Raw genomic sequence first — 22,500 nt, forward strand, 5'->3', positions numbered from 1 at the left:
GTCTATATCTGCCTTTCTCGATGGCCAGGCTGTGCTCGCTGAGTCTGTACATCGTTAAGGTTTTTCTCACTTTGTTATCAGTAACCGTGCTCAAATATTCTGCCATACTGTATTGTCTATTTAGGGCCAGAAGTTTACTTTGGGTTCTTGTTGCTTCCAGCCAATAGTTTTTGTATTTTTGTTTCTGTTGATAATTTGGTTGGGTCGGATTTGTTGGGGAATGATGTCGCTGTCCTGAGGCTGCTTATTGTTGGCTGATGCAGGATTTCAATTGGATGTTTTTCCCATTTTCCAAAATATTTTTTTGAGAGACAACCCCAAACTTCACTGCCATATAGTGCAATAGGTTCAATCACTGATTGGAATATTTTGAGCCAGGTCCTAATTGGGATGTCAACATGTGTTGACTTTTTGATGACATAGAAAGCTCTCATTGCCTTCACTTTCAGTTCATTAACCCTTGAACTACCGTTGATGGTTTTGACGTAGTGAATTAATTAATCCAGACTTCCCGTTGATGGGATTGACGTCATTATTTTATTCCCTATAATCGGGGGCTTTGTTTTAAATTATTTAGCAACTTTTAGCATGTTTTGCGAACGGCTAAACCGGACCGGGGGCAGATCACTGTGACACACAGTGCAGAAAGATAGCGTAATGGTGAATAATGGTGAAGTTACCGCCACCATCACTGGGTGTCTAATACTGTATGCTTGCTCCGTTAAAAGGAGATATATCCTGTATATCACAGATTTTTCTATTGGCATTCAAATCTCTCTCTCTCTCTCTCTCTCTCTCTCTCTCTCTCTCTCTCTCTCTCTCTCTCTCTCAAAGGAGCTTAATTGGCTTGAGAAAACATACGTTTACATTGCCAAAGCAAAAGTATGTACAATTACATATTAATGGGAATTTAAAAAAAAGTGTAAACAGAGATGTGTATTGCAACTTAGAGTGAAGACTATCTTACAAAAGTAACAGTTATGAGTTATGAGTTTTCTATCAGAAATAGTTGCATGCACCCATAAAGGTTAGCTTGGGATAAACTTTATGACACATGGCATACATGTATTCAAATGTAATAACGCTATTGCTCTCTTCATACAGATGTTCCTTTTGAGAACTTCACATGTCCTACCATTGGCAATTCAGTAGATTGTCAGTGCATTGTCATCAACAGAACATCAGTGAGAAAGGGGGGCATTTGCCAAGGTGTTATGTTAATTCTATTCAGATGCCCTGAATAGAGTTCCTCTGCTGGTCACTTATTTTCAGTAGCAAAGCAGTAGAATTAGCAAGGCTAATCAGTTAAAACCTGCAGGCATTCTCAGAACAACTTCAGGAACAGATGAGGAAAGTGTGAAGAGTTGGAATGGCACAATGGTACATTTCTGTGTACCGAGGTCATGTTGTGTAAACAGTGCAGGGATACAGGGTTCTATTCCATTAGACATCCTTCACAAATGGTGCTGCTGTGTTTGCTCATTGTTGACAACCTTCAAATTGTTGATGTCGGGTATAGAAACCTTGTCCAAAACTGTTACTTTTCAGGACATGTAAAGAGAAATCTGTGCTCCAATGGATCCAATGTAGTTACAGGATTATGCACAAGTTCATGTTAATACTTTTCATTGGTTCAATATTTATAAAATGGAAGGAGGTAGGACTCGCACACCATTCTTTAGGTAATGGAATACTTTATTGAAAAGAAGACAACATTTCGATCTCAATGGATTCTCGTCAGTCAATATAAAATTCAATATTTATAAAACCCACAGACAACTTTATTTACTTTTTTTGGCTAAATACAAGATTGATGGAGCACGTTGTTAGCTTGTAGATCAGCTACTTTTGTGTAACACTCTAGTACAAAGTACGTATGAACCCTAAGTGCAACAGTATGTTATTCATAGAAATGGTCTGTTGTTCATAACAATAGTCTGTTATTCATAACAATAGTATGATGTTCATAACAATAGTCTGTTATTCATAACAATGGTATGTTGTTCATAACAATAGTCTGTTATTCATAACAATAGTATGATGTTCATAACAATAGTATGATGTTCATAACATTGGTCTGTTGTTCATATAGACTGTTGTTCGTAACAATAGTCTGTTGTTCGTAACAATAGTCTGTTGTTGCGACCACAGGTCGCATTTATTATATAAATGTGCACTTCCTGTCAGTTAGTTAGTTAATTAGTCCGTCACCCCCCTCGTTACATCACGTTAGGGGTTCTCAACGTTTTTGGCTGGGGACCCCCGGAAATGCTTTGGCCACGTCTCTCGACCCCCGCCCTGCCCCCCAACCCCACCCCAATACAAACTGCAAAAATAACCTTAATATTAGAGAAAATATATCATAAATGAATACTGAAACCAGATCTAATCATTACGGAAAGTTTATGCATGTACTATTGTGTACTACAGTATGTAATCTCTTAATTTCCATTTCCCAGCCATTCAGTTATATATATATAATATATTATTTTTTTATATTTTAGAAAATAATTTGGGAACCCCCCCAAAATAATTTGGCGACCCCACGGGTTGAAAACCCCTGGTCTACTATAGATGTGGGGAGATTTGACCCTCATACAATAAGAATAACCAGGAACACACAGATGTCCCTATTTTGGGGCAGAATGTTTATTATTATTATAAAGTTTTGTATTTTATGTAAATTTTTTATGTATTTTATTGAAAATTAGCAGATGGGCAGCCATTTTAGGCGGTCAGATGGGTAGGCTGTGACGGCTTTCGAGATTTTTAACACATTCCGTGCTTTATAGTCTAAAATAACATGTCACGCTCACTGCCGGTGTTTACAGTTACCCCCCGAGGGGGTTGAGAACCCCTGCATCAAGTGACATCATCAATATTAAGCCCATAAATATGGGAATGCCCATATATGGAGATCCCTGATGTCATCAATATTGGCCAGTAACTCTACATCTGACCTCAAACCTCAAACCCTTAGATCTCCATACATGGAGCTGACCTGTTCTGACATTCCATATGTTCAGGCGTCTTACTGGTTTATAAAAAACGTTCTGTTACTCATGGCATAGGCTGGTAGTCATAGCAATGGTCTGTTAATACAGAATATCATATGAGAAATAACAGACTGCACAATTCAGTAATTGAGGAATCAGAATTGAGCATTAAACCAAGCTGTGTTTGCTATTACATAACACTCTTTCTTTCACTCGCTCACCCTCTCGTTTGTGTGCAACAATTAATCAAATCAATCGACTTAATCAATTATAAAAAAAGAAAAACAATAATTGATTAAACTAGTTGCTCAGGCTGCTATACGAGGCCTAGTCCTATCTGGCGTTGATCGGAGCAATGGTCAAATTTGAAATGTTAAGACACTGCTGTACTAGCACCCTATGTGTTCAAGACGGGGTGAAAAGGCTATTTCTCAGCATTTTATTTTGTAGTTTCACTCTCAAACGGAAAGATTTGCGTTTTTTAACCAATCAGAATGTCACATCCCTCCAGGCTATGGGACGTAGCTCTGCTGCGTGCGCGACGCGTGCACGCACATGCAGATTGTTTGTAAACAAAGTCAGAGAGAGACAGGCAGCAAAGCTCATGGCTTAATTCTAACCTATAATGTTTTCAGATACATATTTTAGCATGATGATTAAGTTTAAAATGAGTAATACACTTAGGGCTCCATTTTCGTCACCGCTAAACCCCTTACCCCTAAACTTCTTTGCCTTTTTTTTCCTATTTTGCAAAACATTTTTGAATAGTTAAAATGGCCAGTCTACAACGTGTCAATGTCGAGGCTAGCTGAACTATTCAAAAATGTTTTTCAAAATAGTAAAAAAAAAAGGCAAAGAAGTTTAGGGGGTAAGGGGTTTAGCGGTGACGAAAATGGAGCCCTTAGTGTCTGGATCTCATCTTGAATGAGATTAGTTCTGTAATCAAACCCACCTGCGTTTAGAGGACGACGCAGCAATGGGAATCAAACAGGTGAATTGAATCAATATTCATTAATATGCATGTGTATTTCTACACGTCAGCACGCAGCACGTTTTCGTTCAAAGGAAGTAATTAACACCTTGCTTGCCCGGACCTATTTAATCCATTACTAAAATGTGCCCATAATTTATAGCGCCCGGACCACTTTTACCCGCGCACCGGAAGTTGTTGTGAATGTCTGTGTAGCAGCTAACAATAGCCACACCACTCTAGAGTCGATCGACAACAACGGGAGGTAAGAATAAATCTATCACGACTAGCGACTGGACCGCGGAGGGCCGTCAAACACAGGATCTTTTTTCAGAATTAGACGGGATGATTTAGATCGCGAGTTATGAACGTTTTAAGATTTTCGTTTTCGTCAGCTAAACAGGCAGGGAACATTTTCGATGACGTGTCACTCTTGCGCGTCATTGAGGATTGGGCAACAAGCGCTCCTAGGCTGTGGAGCGATGTGATCGGTTTTTATATCATTAATCTCCGTCCTATTTATCAATCTCCGCTTTGGGCACTTGACCATGAACTTGAACTTGATGGAGATCTCCGCCCTGGGCCTCCATGTTAACATTTGAATTGTATTGACTTTTGATATAAAAATACACAAAAATGAAAATGTTCCCTTTTTTGGCTTCCATTGTTAGGTATGGCCATATGATGACCACGGATATGGTCTAAAAGTGTGAAAAATCATGCAAAACCATGCTGTCCATGGTTCTGAAGTAACTGTAGCTGCTGTCCATGGTTCTGAAGTAACTGTAGCTGCTGTCCATGGTTCTGTAGTAACTGTAGCTGCTGTCCATGGTGCTGAAGTAACTGTAGCTGCTGTCCATGGTTCTGTAGTAACTGTAGCTGCTGTCCATGGTGCTGAAGTAACTAGCTGCTGTCCATGGTTCTGAAGTAACTATAGCTGCTGTCCATGGTGCTGAAGTAACTGTCCTAGCTGGTATGTATGTATGTATATATGTGTATATATATATATATATATATATATATATAATTTATGTGGAACAAACATGCCTTTCTATTGTAAGTAGAGCTTGTAACCGTGTTGCTGCCAGTGTTAACACAACACTATACCCCATCTTGTTTCTTCTGTCTCACTTGCTTTTCCTTCATCCCTCTGCTCTCTCTCTCTCTCTCTCTCTCTCTCTCTCTCTCTCTCTCTCTCTCTCTCTCTCTCTCTCTCTCTCTCCCGTTCTTTCTGATCTTAGATTTCTCAGATGTATCTCTCATCTTGAAGAAAGGTCACATGAAAACAAGCGTGCACGGACGCACGCACGCACGCACGCACGCACATGCACACAAATACATAATGCACAGACAGTTTAGACAAGACATGTTTGTACTAATAAGGAAGTGGACCCACTCATACACACGCGCACACACACACACACACACACACACACACACACACACACACACACACACACACACAGTGTCTTGTGTTGCAGAATAGTTTTGCCCGTCATCATTTAAGTTTGTTCACCCAAGTGTGAAATTAAAAAAGGAGATAAAGAGAGAGAGAGAGAGAGAGAGAGCGCATTGTGAGGGAAGATGAGATGAGAGTGTACGAGGGATGAAGGAGTGAGTGATGGACAGAAGGGAGGATTGGAGCCGAGGATTTAGAAGAGGTGAAACACACTCACCTTTTCTGGACACGCTCACTTGATTGTCTCGACACTGAAAGGGAAAAGGAAATGTATTTTTCTTTTTTTTATCTGACAAGCATTTATAGACTCTCGCTCGCTCGCACGCACGCACGCACGCGTGCTCGCACGCACGCACACACACACACGAAGAGTAGGAAAACATAACGGAATCGGAATCTCTCTTTCTCTCTCTCTCTCTCTCAGACAGTGTAGCTCAGTGTTAAGGAATGAGTGTGTCCAGTTAGAGTATAGAGAGAAGGATTTGTCAACTGACAGATGGTGCAGGCGAGCAGATGGAATTGTCTCCCTGTGTGGCCACCTCTTACTCTGTCTCTCTCTGACACACACACACACACACACACACACACCCCCCAAGCCAAGCATGCATTGTATTTGTTTTAAATAGATACTTTGCTCGTAAAGGTTAAGGTTTTTTTTTTACTTCACTTCATCTAACAAGAAACAACACGCCATCCAATTAGCTGTAGTTCCACCCAGACCATAGCAAATGAAAGCATAATTATCCTATACACTAATTTCCAACGCGGCTGGCGATGTGAGACGAGACTAAGTTGGAGAAAGAAATAACACCCTAACAAAAGAAAATCCATACATGTCACTATCGCAATATTATTTTTCATAATAACTGCATGGATCTTCCAGGCCCTCCCTATTGATACGTACAGTTTCGTGGCAGTTTTCTCTGGCAGTTAATGTATCACTTGATGCATTATCCTTACGGGACTAGTTCTCAATGTGGGGTCTGGACCCCCCTCGGGTGGGGGTGGGGGGGGTGGGATCTTTAACCACTTAAACCCTGTTGATTGAGTCCCCCAAGGCTCTATATCAGTGACTTTTGCCATTTCCGCGCTACATACAATACTTTCACTGAAAATGGCAGGTCAATAAGTTTACTTGTTGGCTGGAGCTATTTTCTGGGAAACTGTTCCTTTGAATGCAGATCATGCTCGTGTTTTTAAGTGCTTACGGACATTCCAGGTGGTCCCCAGTTAACGATCGATCGCTAGGAACCCAACCTTAACGGGTCTGCAAACTCATGAGTGTGCATGAATGGAACAAAATGGACCCGGAATCCATTTGTTGCATTCTCTGAGTTAAAGGAGAATTCCATGCTAGAAGGCTTTCTTACCTTTATTTGTAGTTGTTACATATACAAAATATTTTTGTTTTGTATATATCCTCTCTTCATAATGTAAATAGTATCCCAAGCGGCACACTTTACTTTAGCAAATTAGCACAAAAACCCAACCCCATTGATTAGAGGAAATAGCCAATAATGCACTTTTGCACAAAATAACACATGGACCTCTTTGGTGGGGACGTAACAACTACATAAAGGTAAGAAAGCCTTCTAGCATGGAATTCTCCTTTAAATGAACCCTGCGTATTTCACAGTGTCCCAGAAATAGGAATCATAACGCATGGGTTGTCTGTGGAGTGATGCATAAGACTCGGGGTGCTTGAAATAAAATAAATAAAAACTTTTTTTTTCTTCATTTTTGTATACTTTCAAAGTAAAATAAACATTTTTACCGTGCCGAGTGGAAAGTGAGGAATGTGGATACAGTCTCGGTCCCATTTGTTCTCTGTAGTGTGACTGTGAACCCATTTGCAAGCTAACCACGCGTCTCGAAGGCAGCCGGGAGTAAAGACGAGAGCGGACTCTACAGTTACAGGCTACAGCATATCGTTGCTGTCTGGCAAAAACATCTTAGCTCCATATTCAAACTTTTTTTGTAAATGAAGGCCTTACTTGGTCACATACTACAGCGTCACGCAAAGCATCAAAAGTAGCAGATCGTGAAACAATGTGTCTTGAGCTACTTTAGAATTTGAATCCTATTTGTTTTATGTGCTTAATTTGCCGTTTTTTAATAACGTAAAAGAAATAGCGGCTTTGTCGCGGACCTGGTGACGAGGCCGGCGCTTTATGATGACGTAACCGGAAATAAACAAACCGCCGGCTTGCAAGGGCTTCTGGGAAACTGAGTCCAATGCAAAGTGAACGAGGGGGTATGGACGATCTTAGCCCGCTTTGTTCTTTGTCTGTGAGTCGGATCGCGGAAGTGACTTAGGTGTCGGCTCAATAACTATTTTCAAGCGGATTTTCATCATAAGGATTAATGAGAATTACGACGCTTTGACGCTTCAAAGGTAACTGAAAACACCGGCAGTGAGCGTGACATGTTATTTAGACTATAAAGCACGGAATGTGTTAAAAATCTGAATCTAAAATGGCTGCCCATTTGCTAATTTTGAATAAAATAGGCATATACATAAAAATGTACATAAAATACAAAACTTTATAATAACTAGAACTGCACTCTGTCGAGTGCCTACTTGCTTGTTAGCAGAGCGCGCAAGTACTGTCGACCGCTACAAACTGTCAAATCTCAGCTTCTCTGTGAAAGAACGTTTGAAATATTAAATTATTAGGTTTAGCTACATACCTAGTTTTTTTTAGGTAAAAAAGTAGTATTGTTAAGTATGGTAAGAGACGGCTTTCGATGGAGACGTGTATACGTCGATCAGTGTCGGGTGGATTAAAGGAAATGCCTCTATGTATATGTATATGTAATTTGTATGTTGATTAGCGGTATACTGTGGTTACTTTGCGTATGCCCCGTTTGATGCGTATGTATCGTAGCAGCATATGACGTCAGGGTATAACTGGTATAACTAGCTCTCAATGATGACGTAATAAAGATGTGGATTAAAGGACCCAATGCCAGGGTGTAATTGGTTTTCGATGGTGACGTAATGACGATATGTTTTAGTGTCGGTATAAAGGTAATGCCCCATGTATACATGTATGTATACATGGGGTATGTAATCTGACACCACTGCCATATCAAGCACAAGTAGTCATTACGTCATACGCTGGCACGGCGCATACGCATCAACCGGCGACATTGACGAAAACTATTACTTGCGCGCTCTGCTTGCGCAAGTAATAATAAACATTCTGCCCCAAAATAGGGACATCTGTGTGTTCCCGGTATTGTTATTGTCTCCACCAAGCCGAAGGTGTGTGTGTGTGTGTGTGTGTGTGTGTGTGTGTGTGTGTGTGTGTGTGTGTGTGTGTGTGTGTGTGTGTGTGTGTGTGTGTGTGTGTGTGTGTGTGTGTGTGTGTGTGTGTGTGTGTGTGCGCGCGCGCATCTCCGGCACCGTTAACCCGGTCGATGCCAAACTTTGCACACACACTCCCTAGATGCCAACGATGAACCTCTGCCCCAAATTTTCCAGAACAGCCTGTTATAGCACCACCATGAGGCAGATTTTCACCATTTTAACCTATAACTGCACCGATCTGCGTGAAACGTTGGATGCACACTCCCTAGAGGCCAAGGACAAACCTTTGACCTGCATTTTTCACATCTGCCTTTTATAGCGCCACCAGGAATCCCGCAAATCCCGCCACAACAATCCCGCAAATCGTTACACAGCATCTCTATGGTCATGTGTTCAAGACGGATCTGTCCGATATTTCATATTCCATCCTAATTGGCTAACATTGGCTTTCAAAGTTTGCAGGATTGGCCCGTTTTGAGCAAAAAGCCTCTAATCATGAATGCAGCGTGCAATTTATGTGCAATCTTTCGCACACTTTCCTACTAGGCTGAGGAATATATCGCACCCTTTTCACATTGGCTTATTATAGCGCCACCTGTGCCCCGAGGGGCACTTTTTCTAGTTCTTACTGTACAAGGGTCAGATCTCCCCACATGTATAGTAGACCAGGGGTTCTCAACCCGTGGGTCGCGACCCCTCAGGGGGGTCGCCAAATTATTTTGGGGGATCCCCAAATTATTTTCCAAAAATATATATATATATACATTTGTTTTGCAACTGAATGGCTGGGAAATTGAAATTAAGAGATTACATACTGTAGTACACATAGTACATGCGCATAAACTTCCATTAATGATTATATCTGGTTTCAGTATTCATTTATGATATATTTTCTCTGTTATTAAGCCAAAAACGTTGAGAACCCCTGTAGTAGACTATAATTATCCTTGTAATAATGCAGCAGATTTGTGAAAGTTTGGTATAACACCTATAGGACCTACTTTTTCACAAAAGCCTAAAGATAGCGGCCATTTTTCAAGATAGCTGTCACACTAAATGTAAAAAATCACACCCGTGTGAACTGAGTGGTGTAAGGTTTTATATAGCATGATCAGCTCTGATCTGACGTAATGAAATCACACCCGGATGTGATTTCACAACTGGCTTTTTTTGTGCAGAAAAAATGAGCATGGTTGCTACGGTCATCCAGTTCACCCGGGTGTGATTTAATTACGTCAGAAATTATTTTGAACATAGCAACCATGCTCATTTTTTCTGCACACAAAAGCCAGTTGTAGGAGTGGTTTACACCACTCAAAAATAGGGGTTTATTTGGGTCTTTTTATGCCTTTATTGATAGTGAAGTAAGTCAGACAGGAACATGGAGAGAGAGATGAGGAGTGACACGGAGCAAACAGACGTTGATCAAGTAGGGCATCCATTACGGGAAAAAAACATTCTGCCCGACAGCGATATTCTGTCCAGATAGGTGGGAAAAGCATAGTGTTGTCTCTGTCAGACAAATGTTTCCATTGTTAACACAGACTTGTAGAGCTATAGGATTACAATTACAAAGAAAATATGCAGGTTGGGTTCAGGGTTAGGATTAGAAAGTCACGGTTTAGAGATTGGGTTTAGTGTAAGGGTTATATTCATGGTCATTGATTAGGGTTACATTTATGGCTACAAAATGACAGTGGACGAAACGGTAAACTTAAAACAAATATCCTTCCCAATGGTTGCTGCGCTCAAAAATATGAATGTACAACGTGTGTGCGTGTGTGCGCGTGCTAAAAGGGTACATGTATGAAATAAGTCATTTGTGAATGAAAGTGGATCTCAGCTCCTCTACCTTCCATTAACCACACCAGCACTTCCTCATTTCCACTCTATTGGCTGATGACATTCCCTTATTTCCATCTGATTGGTTGATGCATGGGCTTTGGCAGCTGTTTATGGCAATGCACTGATTCTCTCTCTCTCTCTCTCTCTCTCTCTCTCTCTCTCTCTCTCTCTCTCTCTCTCTCTCTCTGCATTGGTGAACCATTCGTATTTTAAGTGAACGCTGCAGCAAATGACTTTGTTGTTGCTTGCATTGCTCAGAGTTGTGTGTACGTGCACGTGTGTGCATTTCCGTGGACCTGTTTGTGGAAGCACTGTGTGCCTCTGCCTTAATGCCCGTGTCCTTGCACATACGACCTACGTGTGTTTGTTATGGGAAAAGGTGTGTGTGTGTTTGTGTGTGTGAGCCGACAAGAAGTGAATTGAGCAGAGTAGTGGTGCGGTAAATAATATACCCCTTAGGCCTGATATTTGTTACACCGCTAGACACTGACCATATCTCGCTTTCTATCCCTCTCCCTCCCTATCTCTCTCTCTCTCTCTCTCTCTCCCCAGACACTAGTGGTAGGGTTCATTGTTTTTGGCAAAGGACAAGCGTAATTAAGAACAGAACAATAAACAGTAGCACTGGGGGTCAATGACTGGAGAGAGGCTGAAAGCCTAAGCCTATAAGAAGAAGGGGTAGAGAGGGGGGGGGGAGAGGGAGAGGGGGGGAGAGAGAGAGAACCAAAAGAATTGTGAGTTTAGTCAGAGCTCCACTGTGGAGATGAATCACGGTGACAAATGTGTTTAGGCAGCGAGAGAAAGAGAACGGAGTGGACGTAATATACAGCAGTGTTTCCCAACCTTTTTTGTCCCAGGGCACACTTTTCATAGCCTAAAAATCTCAGGGCACACCTAGATATACGGTGTATAGGCCTATCTATATACATATACATACATATGTGTATGTATGTGTGTGTGTATATATATATATATATATATATATATATATATATATATATATATATATATATATATGTGTTGGGAAAGTTCATTTATTTTAGACTTTATTGAATAAAAAAACCTTGGGGGTTTAATAAAGTGACAACTTTTACAATATCTCCATTACCATTATCCAAATTAATTCCTTATTATATATTTTTTTTTAAATACATTTTGGAGAAAAAAATAGCTCATATGCAATGTGAAATGCCACCTAATTCTTAATCCTTTTCCTTGTCTTTATTATGGGCCAACTTGTGAAAGCTGCATGCTTTTATTGTGAAGGGTCTCAGTTCTCACAGCCTGCATATTTCCACGTGCTGAAAATAGCTGATCGACAAGCTCACAACACGTTGCGTCCGCAACGCGTTGTGAGCTTGTAAATCAGCCATTTTCAGCATGGAACACGTGTACGACGAAGAATAAATCAGGCATCACTGCGCTTCTGTGAAGGATTTTGTTCGCCGAACGAGGCGATCATGTATGGACATTTGGACAGCTATTTTTCGTGGCACATTATGTTTAATCACAACAACGTCACGTTTACTTTACCTCCTCAGTGTTTGGGTCGGGACATGTAGGACTGTATGTGTCTGCTGTCTACGTGCGCTCCAGTCTTACTGGAGGGGGCGAAATGTAGCGTCTTCTGGATGCATCTCTTTAGCATTAACATTTCAATGGCCGAGGGTCGTTAGAGTCTATTGTTCCGTAGTTGTTGTTATCGCACGTCTAATGGTTAGACGTGTGACAACAACAACGATTGCTTTCGGGTTAGTGTTATTTTCGGTCAAATCAGGCGGCACACCTGGACACATCAAACGGCACAGTAAAGTGCCGCGGCACACAGGTTGGGAAACACTGATATACAGTATGCACATCTCAGAAGTATTCATTCAACTTTATGTTTTAGCCTCTTTGTGGCACTTTTAATCTTGTGTGGATTACATTACTCTTCGTGTGTGTGTGTGTGTGTGTGTGTGTGTGTGTGTGTGTGTGTGTGTGTGTGTGTGTGTGTGTGTGTGTGTGTGTGTGTGTGTGTGTGTGTGTGTGTGTGTGTGTGTGTGTGTGTGTGTGTTAGCTGCAATCTTAAAGCATCTATAACATGCAAAACTGTTTTTAATATTTAATATCATATTGTCCCTCAAACTTATTTCTAATGGATTTAGCCTCAATCACCACTCTGATATAACTGTAGTACCACAATGTACTGAGGTGGTTGGGGTGCTGAAATGCAACTTATTTAATATTTGAGTCATTATAATACTGGTCCTTTAAAACCCTTTTTTCTCTGAATCCTTCTCAGATTGAGGGGTTTGTTTGTTTGTTTGGCTCATTACTAAATCGTCGCTACCTTGCAGTTATAATATTAGGATTTGGATGACTTATTAGGCTCTGCTATTTTTTGAACAGCTAAAGTTTCAAATCGTGTTTAAAGTGGTTAAAAGCTAAGGCGACACACATGCATCCTCAGGTCTAAATGGATTAACTCCCACCTGTGTATACCTGGAAACCAAGGGTTCAAGTTGTGCTTCCATTTGTACACTGGATTGTAGTGTGTGTAGTTTGTGACCTGCTCTATAACAATGAGTCAGACGTGACTGGAAGCTCGTTTGCAGGCCAAAACAATGAATACAAAAAAAATGTTTGTTTTTTTCATAGCAAAGAAAAACTTTGGTTTGGGGCTGTCATGTTTTTGTATAGAGGCTTGAATAAAACAAATTCTCAGCTTTTTTTCATTATGTGTGAATATCACTGTCCAATTCAGATAAGAAATATGTACTTGACAGCGGTTTTGAAGTTGTTACAAGGTGACAAGATATTCCATTTGACGACGGCACTGCTTTGAGCCTGTTGTTTGTGTCTTTTTACCAGACTTCATGTGGCTAGGCACACACTTGTTTGTTAGCATGAGGCCACTCGATAAGATTCTCCCGAAAGGGAAGCCGTGTTGTGTTCCACACTGTATGTTGTGAGTCATTTTTATATTATTTTATTTTCCCCTCACAAAGCTGAATGTGGAGACACTACTGTATTGTTGCTGTCGGCTGGAATCCATTGTATTGTTGTCTTTTCATCTTCTTATTTTTATTTTTTTATTCAGGGACTTCTTACCTTGGATAACCCGCTCATCTGACTGCTTGGATACTACTCAATCAATGCTTTATTTCAGACCCGGGGAGATCCATCACATAAGAGTACAATACAAAACAGTACAAATCACACAAAGTACAGTACAAAAAAAGTTTTTCAATGTCTAACATGCAGACAAGTCCGCCAGTGCTTCCACAATTTGGAAGAGAATCTATACGAACTGTATACAGGGTTAGTCACAGCAGTAATGATCATTTTCTGACTCAGTTGCTATGCACATACATTTATACATCAAGTTTCTTAAAACTTCAGGGCAAGTTGGAACCCAGACACTTACAAACAGCTCTTGGAGCTCCTAGCAGCAGTCTCATACTATCATTATACGCCACCAAGGCCGTGCAGAGAGCACTGAGGGGGCAGGGGCTCAAACCCCAGAAAAGGGAACGGGGGGGTAGTTTTTGTGGGGTCCGGCCCTTGTGCCATTTCATGTCATTGGACAATAAAATAAGCAATTAGTTCTCATTAGTCTGAAACTAAAACTGACTGATGGCAGCCAGCACATTAAAAGTATAATTAATTATGATAGTGGAATTATCATTACTGCCTTTATTGCCCCCCCCCCCCCCCCCCCCCCCACACACACACAAGCCCTTATTGGCCCCCCACATAAGCAATTATTTGGCCCCCACATAAGCCCGTATTGCCCCCCCACACAACCCCTTATTGGCCCCCCACACAAGCCCTTATTGACCCCCACACAAGCCCTTATTGGCCCCCCGCACAAGCCCTTATTGGCCCCCCACACAAGCCCTTACTGTCCCCCCACATAAGCCCTTATTGGCCCCCCACATACGCCCTTATTGGCCCCCCGCACAAGCCCTTATTGGCCCCCCACACAAGCCCTTATTGGCCCCCCACACAAGCCCTTACTGTCCCCCCACATAAGCCCTTATTGGCCCCCCACATAAGCCCTTATTGGCCCCCCACACAAGCCCTTGTTGTTTCTCCCTCTCTGGTATATCCTCTCTAGTCTGTTTGCTTTCACCCATTATTTAACATCATTCTATCTGTGTTTTTTTCAGCTTTCTAGACGTTTCATTTATCCCTCTCTCCCTGTTGGAGTGGCTCCTGACCTTTACTGAACAACACATGCTTGCACGCACGCACGCACGCACGCACGCACGCACGTGTGTGTGTGTACACCCACTTAGAATGTTATAAGGCAAGCCTATAATCAAGAATATGTCCGTGATCAGAAGCTTGGAATAGAGCCAATACGAAACACGGAAGTAAAACTACTGACACGTTAGGGAGCGCTTGCTTTTTGTCAATTTTGTGACCGTGACCATGACGGAGAGGCACCGTCTCTGGTGGCCTTGAGCCACGTGAGGCATCGTCCGAGTGAGGCGCTAGCCGAGCGAGTCGCCGTGCCGAGCGTTGCGACGGCCACCAGAGCCGACTCACCGCCGTTTGAGTTGCGCACAGAATAGTAAATATTAGTCCCCCCTACCATGTAGCCTCATCCAGCAGGGGAGTGGTTTACCAGGCTATGTCCGCACCGCCCTGCATGCGTGCAGTCCAAGTGAACACAGTCGAGCACCATCACTGAAAACAACGTCAGTGCGGCCATATTCCAACGTCTTGATAACAGTTGATAATGTGTATTTAATGCAGAGATAGCATATGAATCCGTTGGCGTGCATGAGGGTGTGGGTAAATATAGACATACAAGCACTGTGAGGCGTTGAGGAAATTATTATTTACATGCCTTGCTGAAACACTTGATGTCATTAGGTTTAGGTGTGTGTGTGTGTGTGTGTGTGTGTGTGTGTGTGTGTGTGTGTGTGTGTGTGTGTGTGTGTGTGTGTGTGTGTGTGTGTGTGTGTGTGTGTGTGTGTGTGTGTGTGTGTGTGTGTGTGTGTGTGTGTGTGTGTCCTATGCATGCCTCTAATTTTCTTGGAAGTCTGACAAATGGGTTGCTTGATACCACAGCATTTCCTGCTTACATAAACAAGGCTTTTAATGTCAGGATATTCAAATGAGTTTGCAAGCACACACAAGGCAGGTCATGTGTACGTACCGCACGCATGCACACACGCACACACACACACTGAGTTGCTTTTTAGTAATAAGGTGTCCAGATAATTTTTTTCTATTTCTATGGGGTTTCAATTGCATTTTACAATTTTCACGTGCCATATTTCCTATGCCATGAATGTTTTTCGCACGCACGCACGCACGCACGCATGTAAGCACGCACGCACGCACAACACAGTCATCAGCCTCAAAGCCTAAAACAGATTGTTATCTGCAAAATGCTTGGCTGAATACAGAAGGCAAACCATCATTTAAAGTTGACATGGATTTATTTACCTGTGTGTGTGTGTGTGTGTGTGTGTGTGTGTGTGTGTGTGTGTGTGTGTGTGTGTGTGTGTGTGTGTGTGTGTGTGTGTGTGTGTGTGTGTGTGTGTGTGTGTGTGTGTGTGTGTGTGTGTGTGTGTGTGTGTGTGTGTGTGTGTGTGTGTGTGTGTGTGTGTGTGAGTGAGTGAGAGAGAGATACAGTAGGTTCCATTCGTCTCTGTTAAACCAATGATCTGTGTCTGCTTTTCCGGTCACATAACTAGAATGTGGGCCTCTAATGAAAACATGGAGACACAAACACACTCGTGCGCATGGCTACATCTTTTTTCTCACACATTTCTCTTGTTCTCCACACACACGCACACATGCACACACGCACACACGTGCACACACACGTGCACACACGGCTACATAGACGGGTGCTTCATCCTCGCCACACTAATGAATGGAGGTCCAGCATTCTAATATATCAGATTAATTGGAATTGCCTGCCACTGGATTGAGGAATTTTTCATCCCTGTTTGTTTCTTCTTGCTCACAGCTTCCATCTGTAATTCCTATTCATGTGGGAGAAGTTAACATGCAGAGAGGTGTGTGTGTGTGTGTGTGTGTGTGTGTGTGTGTGTGTGTGTGTGTGTGTGTGTGTGTGTGTGTGTGTGTGTGTGTGTGTGTGTGTGTGTGTGTGTGTGTGTGTGTGTGTGTGTGTGTGTGTGTGTGTGTGTGTGTGTGTGTGGCGCTATGCAATACATAATACAATGCATTCATATACATAACAACGTTTGTATAGCGGTCCATGCAGTCCTTTGTTATTGTCCATTGAAAATGCAATGTTGGTGGACATGGAAATATAATGACACAGGAGCGGAGATAGAGGCATTTTAGAAAATACTCTAACGTGGGAGTGGACGGGAGCTGTTTTTCTGGTTATTGGTTTCAACGAGACTTGAACGCTTAGCTAAGAGCGGCATCTAGTTTAAAAACTAAAATCATACAAAATGTTGGTGTTGGTGGTGTCGACTTTTAAAAAACATGCGTTAAAATACATGCCTGGCAGGGAATGAGTTTAAAATTGGCTATAGTATGCATGTGTGAGGGTCGCGTAAAGGCCCATCCCTCTAAGTAAGTAAGTGACCACACCTACCATCAGCTAGGAGTACCGACCGCACAACTTACCACACCCAAGCCGTGCTACTCATACACTGAGTTGGCAGTGCCCGGGATCGTACCTATGGCAAGAGCTCTACCGACTGCTCTACCGGCTGAGGAGCAGGAAAATGGAGCAGGAAAATAGCTACAACTTCGGAAAGGCGGACTCAGAACTTTTCCTTTGGAACCCGTACCCTCAGATGTCCCGACTTTCCTAAGTAACATACAGTTACCATATATATATAGTTATCCAAAACGGAAGGTTTCCTGACGTCAGAAGGAGAGTTTAGAACAAGAACAAAAATATGGATAGGTGTGAACAAACACAGTTACAGTAACTCAACATTAGTGACTTCCTCCTGGGGGATTCCGAGACGTTCCAAGGCCAGTGAGTCGATGTGTTTCCTCCAACTGCGCCTTGGTCTGCCCTGGGATCTCCTCCCAGTGGGACTTGCGTCGAGGACCTCCCTAGGGAGACGCCCGAGAGGCATCCTAACCAGATGCCCGAACCACCTAAGCTGGCTCCTTTCCAGGCGAAGGAGCAGCGGTTCTACTCCGAGTCTCTCTCGTGTGACTGAACTTCTCACCCTATCTCTAAGGGAGATGCCAGTCACCCGTCGAAGAAAACTCATTTCGGCCGATTGTATTCGCGACCTTATTCTTTCGGTCATGACCCACACTTCATGACCATAGGTGAGAGTAGGAACGAAGATTGCTCGGTAAACGGAGAGCTTTGCCTTCTGGCTCAACTCTCTTTTCGTCACAACAGTGCGGTACAGCGACTGCAATACCGCCCCTGCCGCTCCGATTCTCCGGCTGATCTCCTTCTCCGTCCTCCCCTCACTCGTGAACAAGACCCCGAGATACTTGAACTCCTTCACCTGAGGTAATGCCTCATTCCCTACCCGGACTGCACAATCCACCGGTTTCCTGCTGAGAACCATGGCCTCAGATTTGGAGACGCTGAACCTCATCCCAGCCGCCGTACACTCGTCCAGTGAGAGCTGAAGGTCTCGGACCGATGGTGCCATCAGGACCACATCATCTGCAAAAAGCAGTGATGCAACGTTAGGTTAGGAGATGAGGTGGGATGTCATTTGTCGTACCAATGACTAGTCTGAACAACGTACTGCACCCCAACAAATGTGCTTTTCTTTGAATGGGCAAAATAAACAACATCCGTTCCCATTTCCCCGGCTCTGTGTCATGAGCTCTCAAGAGTAAAATCGGTTTCTCCTTTGACTGCACCTTTCTGTTCTCCACATCCGCCTCCTTTCAACCCCCCTCCCCTCCCGCCCTCCATCCTCCTCTGGGTCGTCCGTCTGTATCGATGGTGGAGGGGAGGAAACAAGAAGTGTGGGTAGCTATGTGGAAAAGTGTGGGAGCAGATAGACAGTAATGATGTGTAGAGATCCAACCACGGTCTGCAGACCCCCCCCCCCCTCTCTCTCTCTCTCCCTCTCTCTCTCTCAATATCTCTCCCTCTCTTGCTTGACACTTCCTTTCTTTTCCATTGCCAAGTATAACAATACATTGCTGTCGTTCTCCATATTCTAACTGATTGTGTTTTTCTTGTCACCACCTTGCTCAATGCTCATAGTACAGCTTCGTACAAAAGCATCCAAAGTAGCAGTTCCGCGAGCTCAAAACGTCGCATGCAGAGCTGATACTTTTGAAAAAACGTTTTGGACATACTGTGTACAAGATTTCTAAGCCAGAGGCCAAATGTTGTCCCTCGCTGTCTTTTTCTTATGCTTTCCTCTCGCACGCACGCACGCACGCATGCACGCACACAGCAGCTGCCTTAGCTATTAGATATGGGAGTCGTTAGCATTGATTTGTTCAATAGGCTCTTCTCCAATAGTATATGGCATTCGGCTGGAGGGAACGTTTACCAGCTTCAATAGATGACAGTCTGTGCAGAACAGATCTGCTACTGGACTCCACTGATAGTAACACACTCACTCACGCATGCATGCACACTCACGCACGCATGCATGCACACTCACTCACGCAGGTACACACACACCCTCACTGAGTCAATGACTCATTCACGGACACACACATTTGTTTTACTATACTTGTAACATTTTAGGACAACAACTTTATGCTGTTTAAAAGCAAAATGTTGGGCATTTTATCCATAAGACTAAATGTTCTGTTATTCAGTGCACGACACCATGCACGCAACTAAGTACGGTATGAATCAGATATACTGTAACTCTAATCCTGACTCTTAAACCTAACTTCCACAACCAACCTGAATCATTTTCTAACTTTAAACTGTACAAGTCTCTTTTTTGAGTGGTGCAACCACTCCCTTACGGAGCTATGTGTGTGGCTGGGTGGCTGGGTGGGTGGGTGGGTATGAGCATGGAAATAGCATGGTTGTTTTTCACCACCTGTGCGCAACCTAACACACACACACACAAACACACACGCACATATTAACTGTATATGTGATTATTTCGGGTGTGCCAGTACAGTACAGTGACAGTACAGTACAGAAGAGGCCGGGTACAGTAGAGGGACTCCCACACAGTAACTCTGTGATTTCTCAACCATTTCGGACAAGGGGCGGCTTGCCGGAATCGGCCCGCCCCCCTGGGCGCGTTTCCGGAGATATTCCGTGGATATTCCAGGGACTCCCTGGGGACCCCCAGAGACCCTCACATGGTAACTCACATTTCTCTACCGTTTCGGGGTCGGCACCCGGGCTGTGGTCCTGGAACTTCCGGGGACCCCCACACGGGTGTGATTTTTTTTAACCATAAACCAACATTTTATCTCATGAGGACCAGGAAAGCTTTCTGAACACGCCTAGTTGTAGTAGTTGCGACCGTACAGAATGTCGCAGATTACTTTGAAAACCTGCAAAACCTGTCAGTCCGTCAGTGACTGACATTCACGACCATATATGGTCGTGAATGTGTATTTTCAGACATTTAACCACTTAAACCCTCAATACTTATTGCTTAGTAAACCGGACCTTTGCTTGTAGATCTGCTATTTTCGGCAAATGTTCCCCACAAGAATAGCCTATGGATGCTTGGTTTCAAGTGATGAAAAAAAAAAAAAAGTGATGAAAAAAAACATACACAAATATTTGGCCACCTATTGGGGTCCCAGAAGATTAATGTACTAGACAGCTGAAATAGCAAAAAAACAAGCAATAGGGTACTGTTAATGGAAACTATAAATTGTAAAGACGGCAAATGGATTATAGAGTATAGCTGTGTGTGTGTGTGTGTGTGTGTGTGTGTGTGTGTGTGTGTGTGTGTGTGTGTGTGTGTGTGTGTGTGTGTGTGTGTGTGTGTGTGTGTGTGTGTGTGTGTGTGTGTGTGTGTGTGTGTGTGTGTGTGTGTGTGTGTGTGTGTGTGTGTACTCGCTCGCGCGCTAGAGGTCCACTGACCTCTCCGCCCACTCCGTGGAAACAATAGCAGTTGTGCACGCCCACACACACTACATGTGACTCACAGCCCCTGCCTGTTTCTCACAAACACACATAACACACACACACACACACACACTTGAATGCACAAACTTGCACGCATGCACACGTATGCACATGTACCTATGCACACACACACACACACACACACACATACGTGTGCGTGCCTGCGCGCACGTAGTCTCTCACTCTAACAATTTTACACCCACATGACAAATTCTCACACTTACACAGGGAACACAATGCACATTGCTATACGCACAAATGCATGCCCGTCGTGTTTAGATATCCTGGCTTGTAAATAAACGCACGCACGCACGCACACACACACACAGGCGCACACACAGGCGCACACACAAGCAAAGCCTGTGCCGTGTGCAGAGATATCATTTAATGAAATGAAGTTCTCACCGCCGCACTAGAAGCGAGATAGCATTCAGCCACACACACACACACACAGACTGGACGTGCGTGTAAGCAAACGGGACATTTCATTCTGGTTCACCGGCCACAGGCAGTTTGTCCTCGTCCTTAAAGTGAAGAAGATAGCATTTAAATGCCAACTGCTCCGCCTGGCCTCGGTTCTTTTGTGTGAGGTGGTGGCCGGGCGGTACGGTACGGTACGTCTTGTGACCGCCGCAGCGCTCTGCCGAATGCTCTTTTGCCCGAGACGCATTCATTTTGTCTGGAGAAGTTGTGACCTCTTCCCGTCTGGGGCAGATCTGCAAAGTTTCCACTCTCGGCAGTGGTGTAAGAAGTGCTCACATTATTAACTTTTTTATAGAAGTAAAAGTATCAATATCTCAAGTGCTCTGTTACAAGTAAAAGAAGTATTGGCATCAAAATGTAGTAAAATTATCAAAAAATGTAGTTTGAAACCATGCAAAATGGCATATTCTGCACAATGGTACGTATTTTGATCCCTATATACTTCTGTACTTTACCTCAAGTTAAATTTGAAATACATACTTGTCGGTATACTTTTACCTAAGTAACAACAAGCTGTCACTGTCGGCTGGAGCCCTCATTATGTCCAAAACAGTTACTGGATTCAAATTCACGCAGTGTTGTAGATCTGCTACTTTTGATGCTTTAGATTAGTGTTGCGCAAAATGGGAGTGCATGTTCCTCCATGGCCCACACTCTCTCTCTCTCTCTCTCTCTCTCTCTCTCTCTCTCACATTCCAATGCATATCTGTCCAGTATGCGGTGCTTTGACGATTGCAATTTACACCGTTTTAACAAATTGTCTCTGTCTGTCTGTCTTCCAGAGTTACATCCACGGCAGCAGCCAGGCTCAGTTTGTTGCAGAGTCTCACATCATCCTGCTCCTGAGTATCCTTTGACACCACTGTGTGTGTGTGTGTGTGTGTGTGTGTGTGTGTGTGTGTGTGTGTGTGTGTGTGTGTGTGTGTGTGTGTGTGTGTGTGTGTGTGTGTGTGTGTGTGTGCGCGTGCGCGCTTCACATGTCAAAGTTACACACCAGCATTCCGAAGCCTGCCATTCCGACTTGCCACATTACTAACCCAACATTTCTTCTGCATACTGCCGTTGGGACACCTCCAGTATTTTTATTTATTTTGTTATGCTTCTTTTTTAATTTCACCTTTATTGAATCGTGTCTATAGATTCAAAAACTCTTCTACAAGGGAGTCCTGGCCGAGACAGCAGAATAATCACGTAAAAATATCACAATATAAAAACAGCATCATAAAAGTTATTATAAAGGGAAACTCATAAACGGTAATAACATTACAGTGAAAAGTGATTTACTGTTCAGAAGCACGACATGAGCATCCAGTGGCCAAGAAGTTCTTAATACTGTTTTTATAAACTTCCGTGCTTACGAGATTGTCTAATACAGTGGTTCTCATAGTGGGGTGCGGG

At 43.1% G+C, this 22,500-nt stretch overlaps 1 protein-coding gene across 2 annotated transcripts in view; it reads left to right on the forward strand.

Moving 5' to 3' along the window:
* The window catches only part of LOC306921991 (dolichyl-diphosphooligosaccharide--protein glycosyltransferase subunit TUSC3), a 138,221-nt gene that overhangs the window by 92,847 nt on the left and 22,874 nt on the right, over window positions 1–22,500 (forward strand). For both annotated transcript variants that reach the window (XM_079499342.1, XM_079499341.1), the window contains exon 7: window positions 21,885–21,948. In XM_079499342.1, coding sequence (XP_079355468.1) covers window positions 21,885–21,948 — 64 coding nt within the window. The remainder of the gene's footprint in view (window positions 1–21,884; window positions 21,949–22,500) is intronic.

Source organism: Electrona antarctica, assembly GCF_951216825.1.
Source record: "Electrona antarctica genome assembly, chromosome: 4".
Lineage (NCBI taxonomy): Eukaryota > Metazoa > Chordata > Actinopteri > Myctophiformes > Myctophidae > Electrona > Electrona antarctica.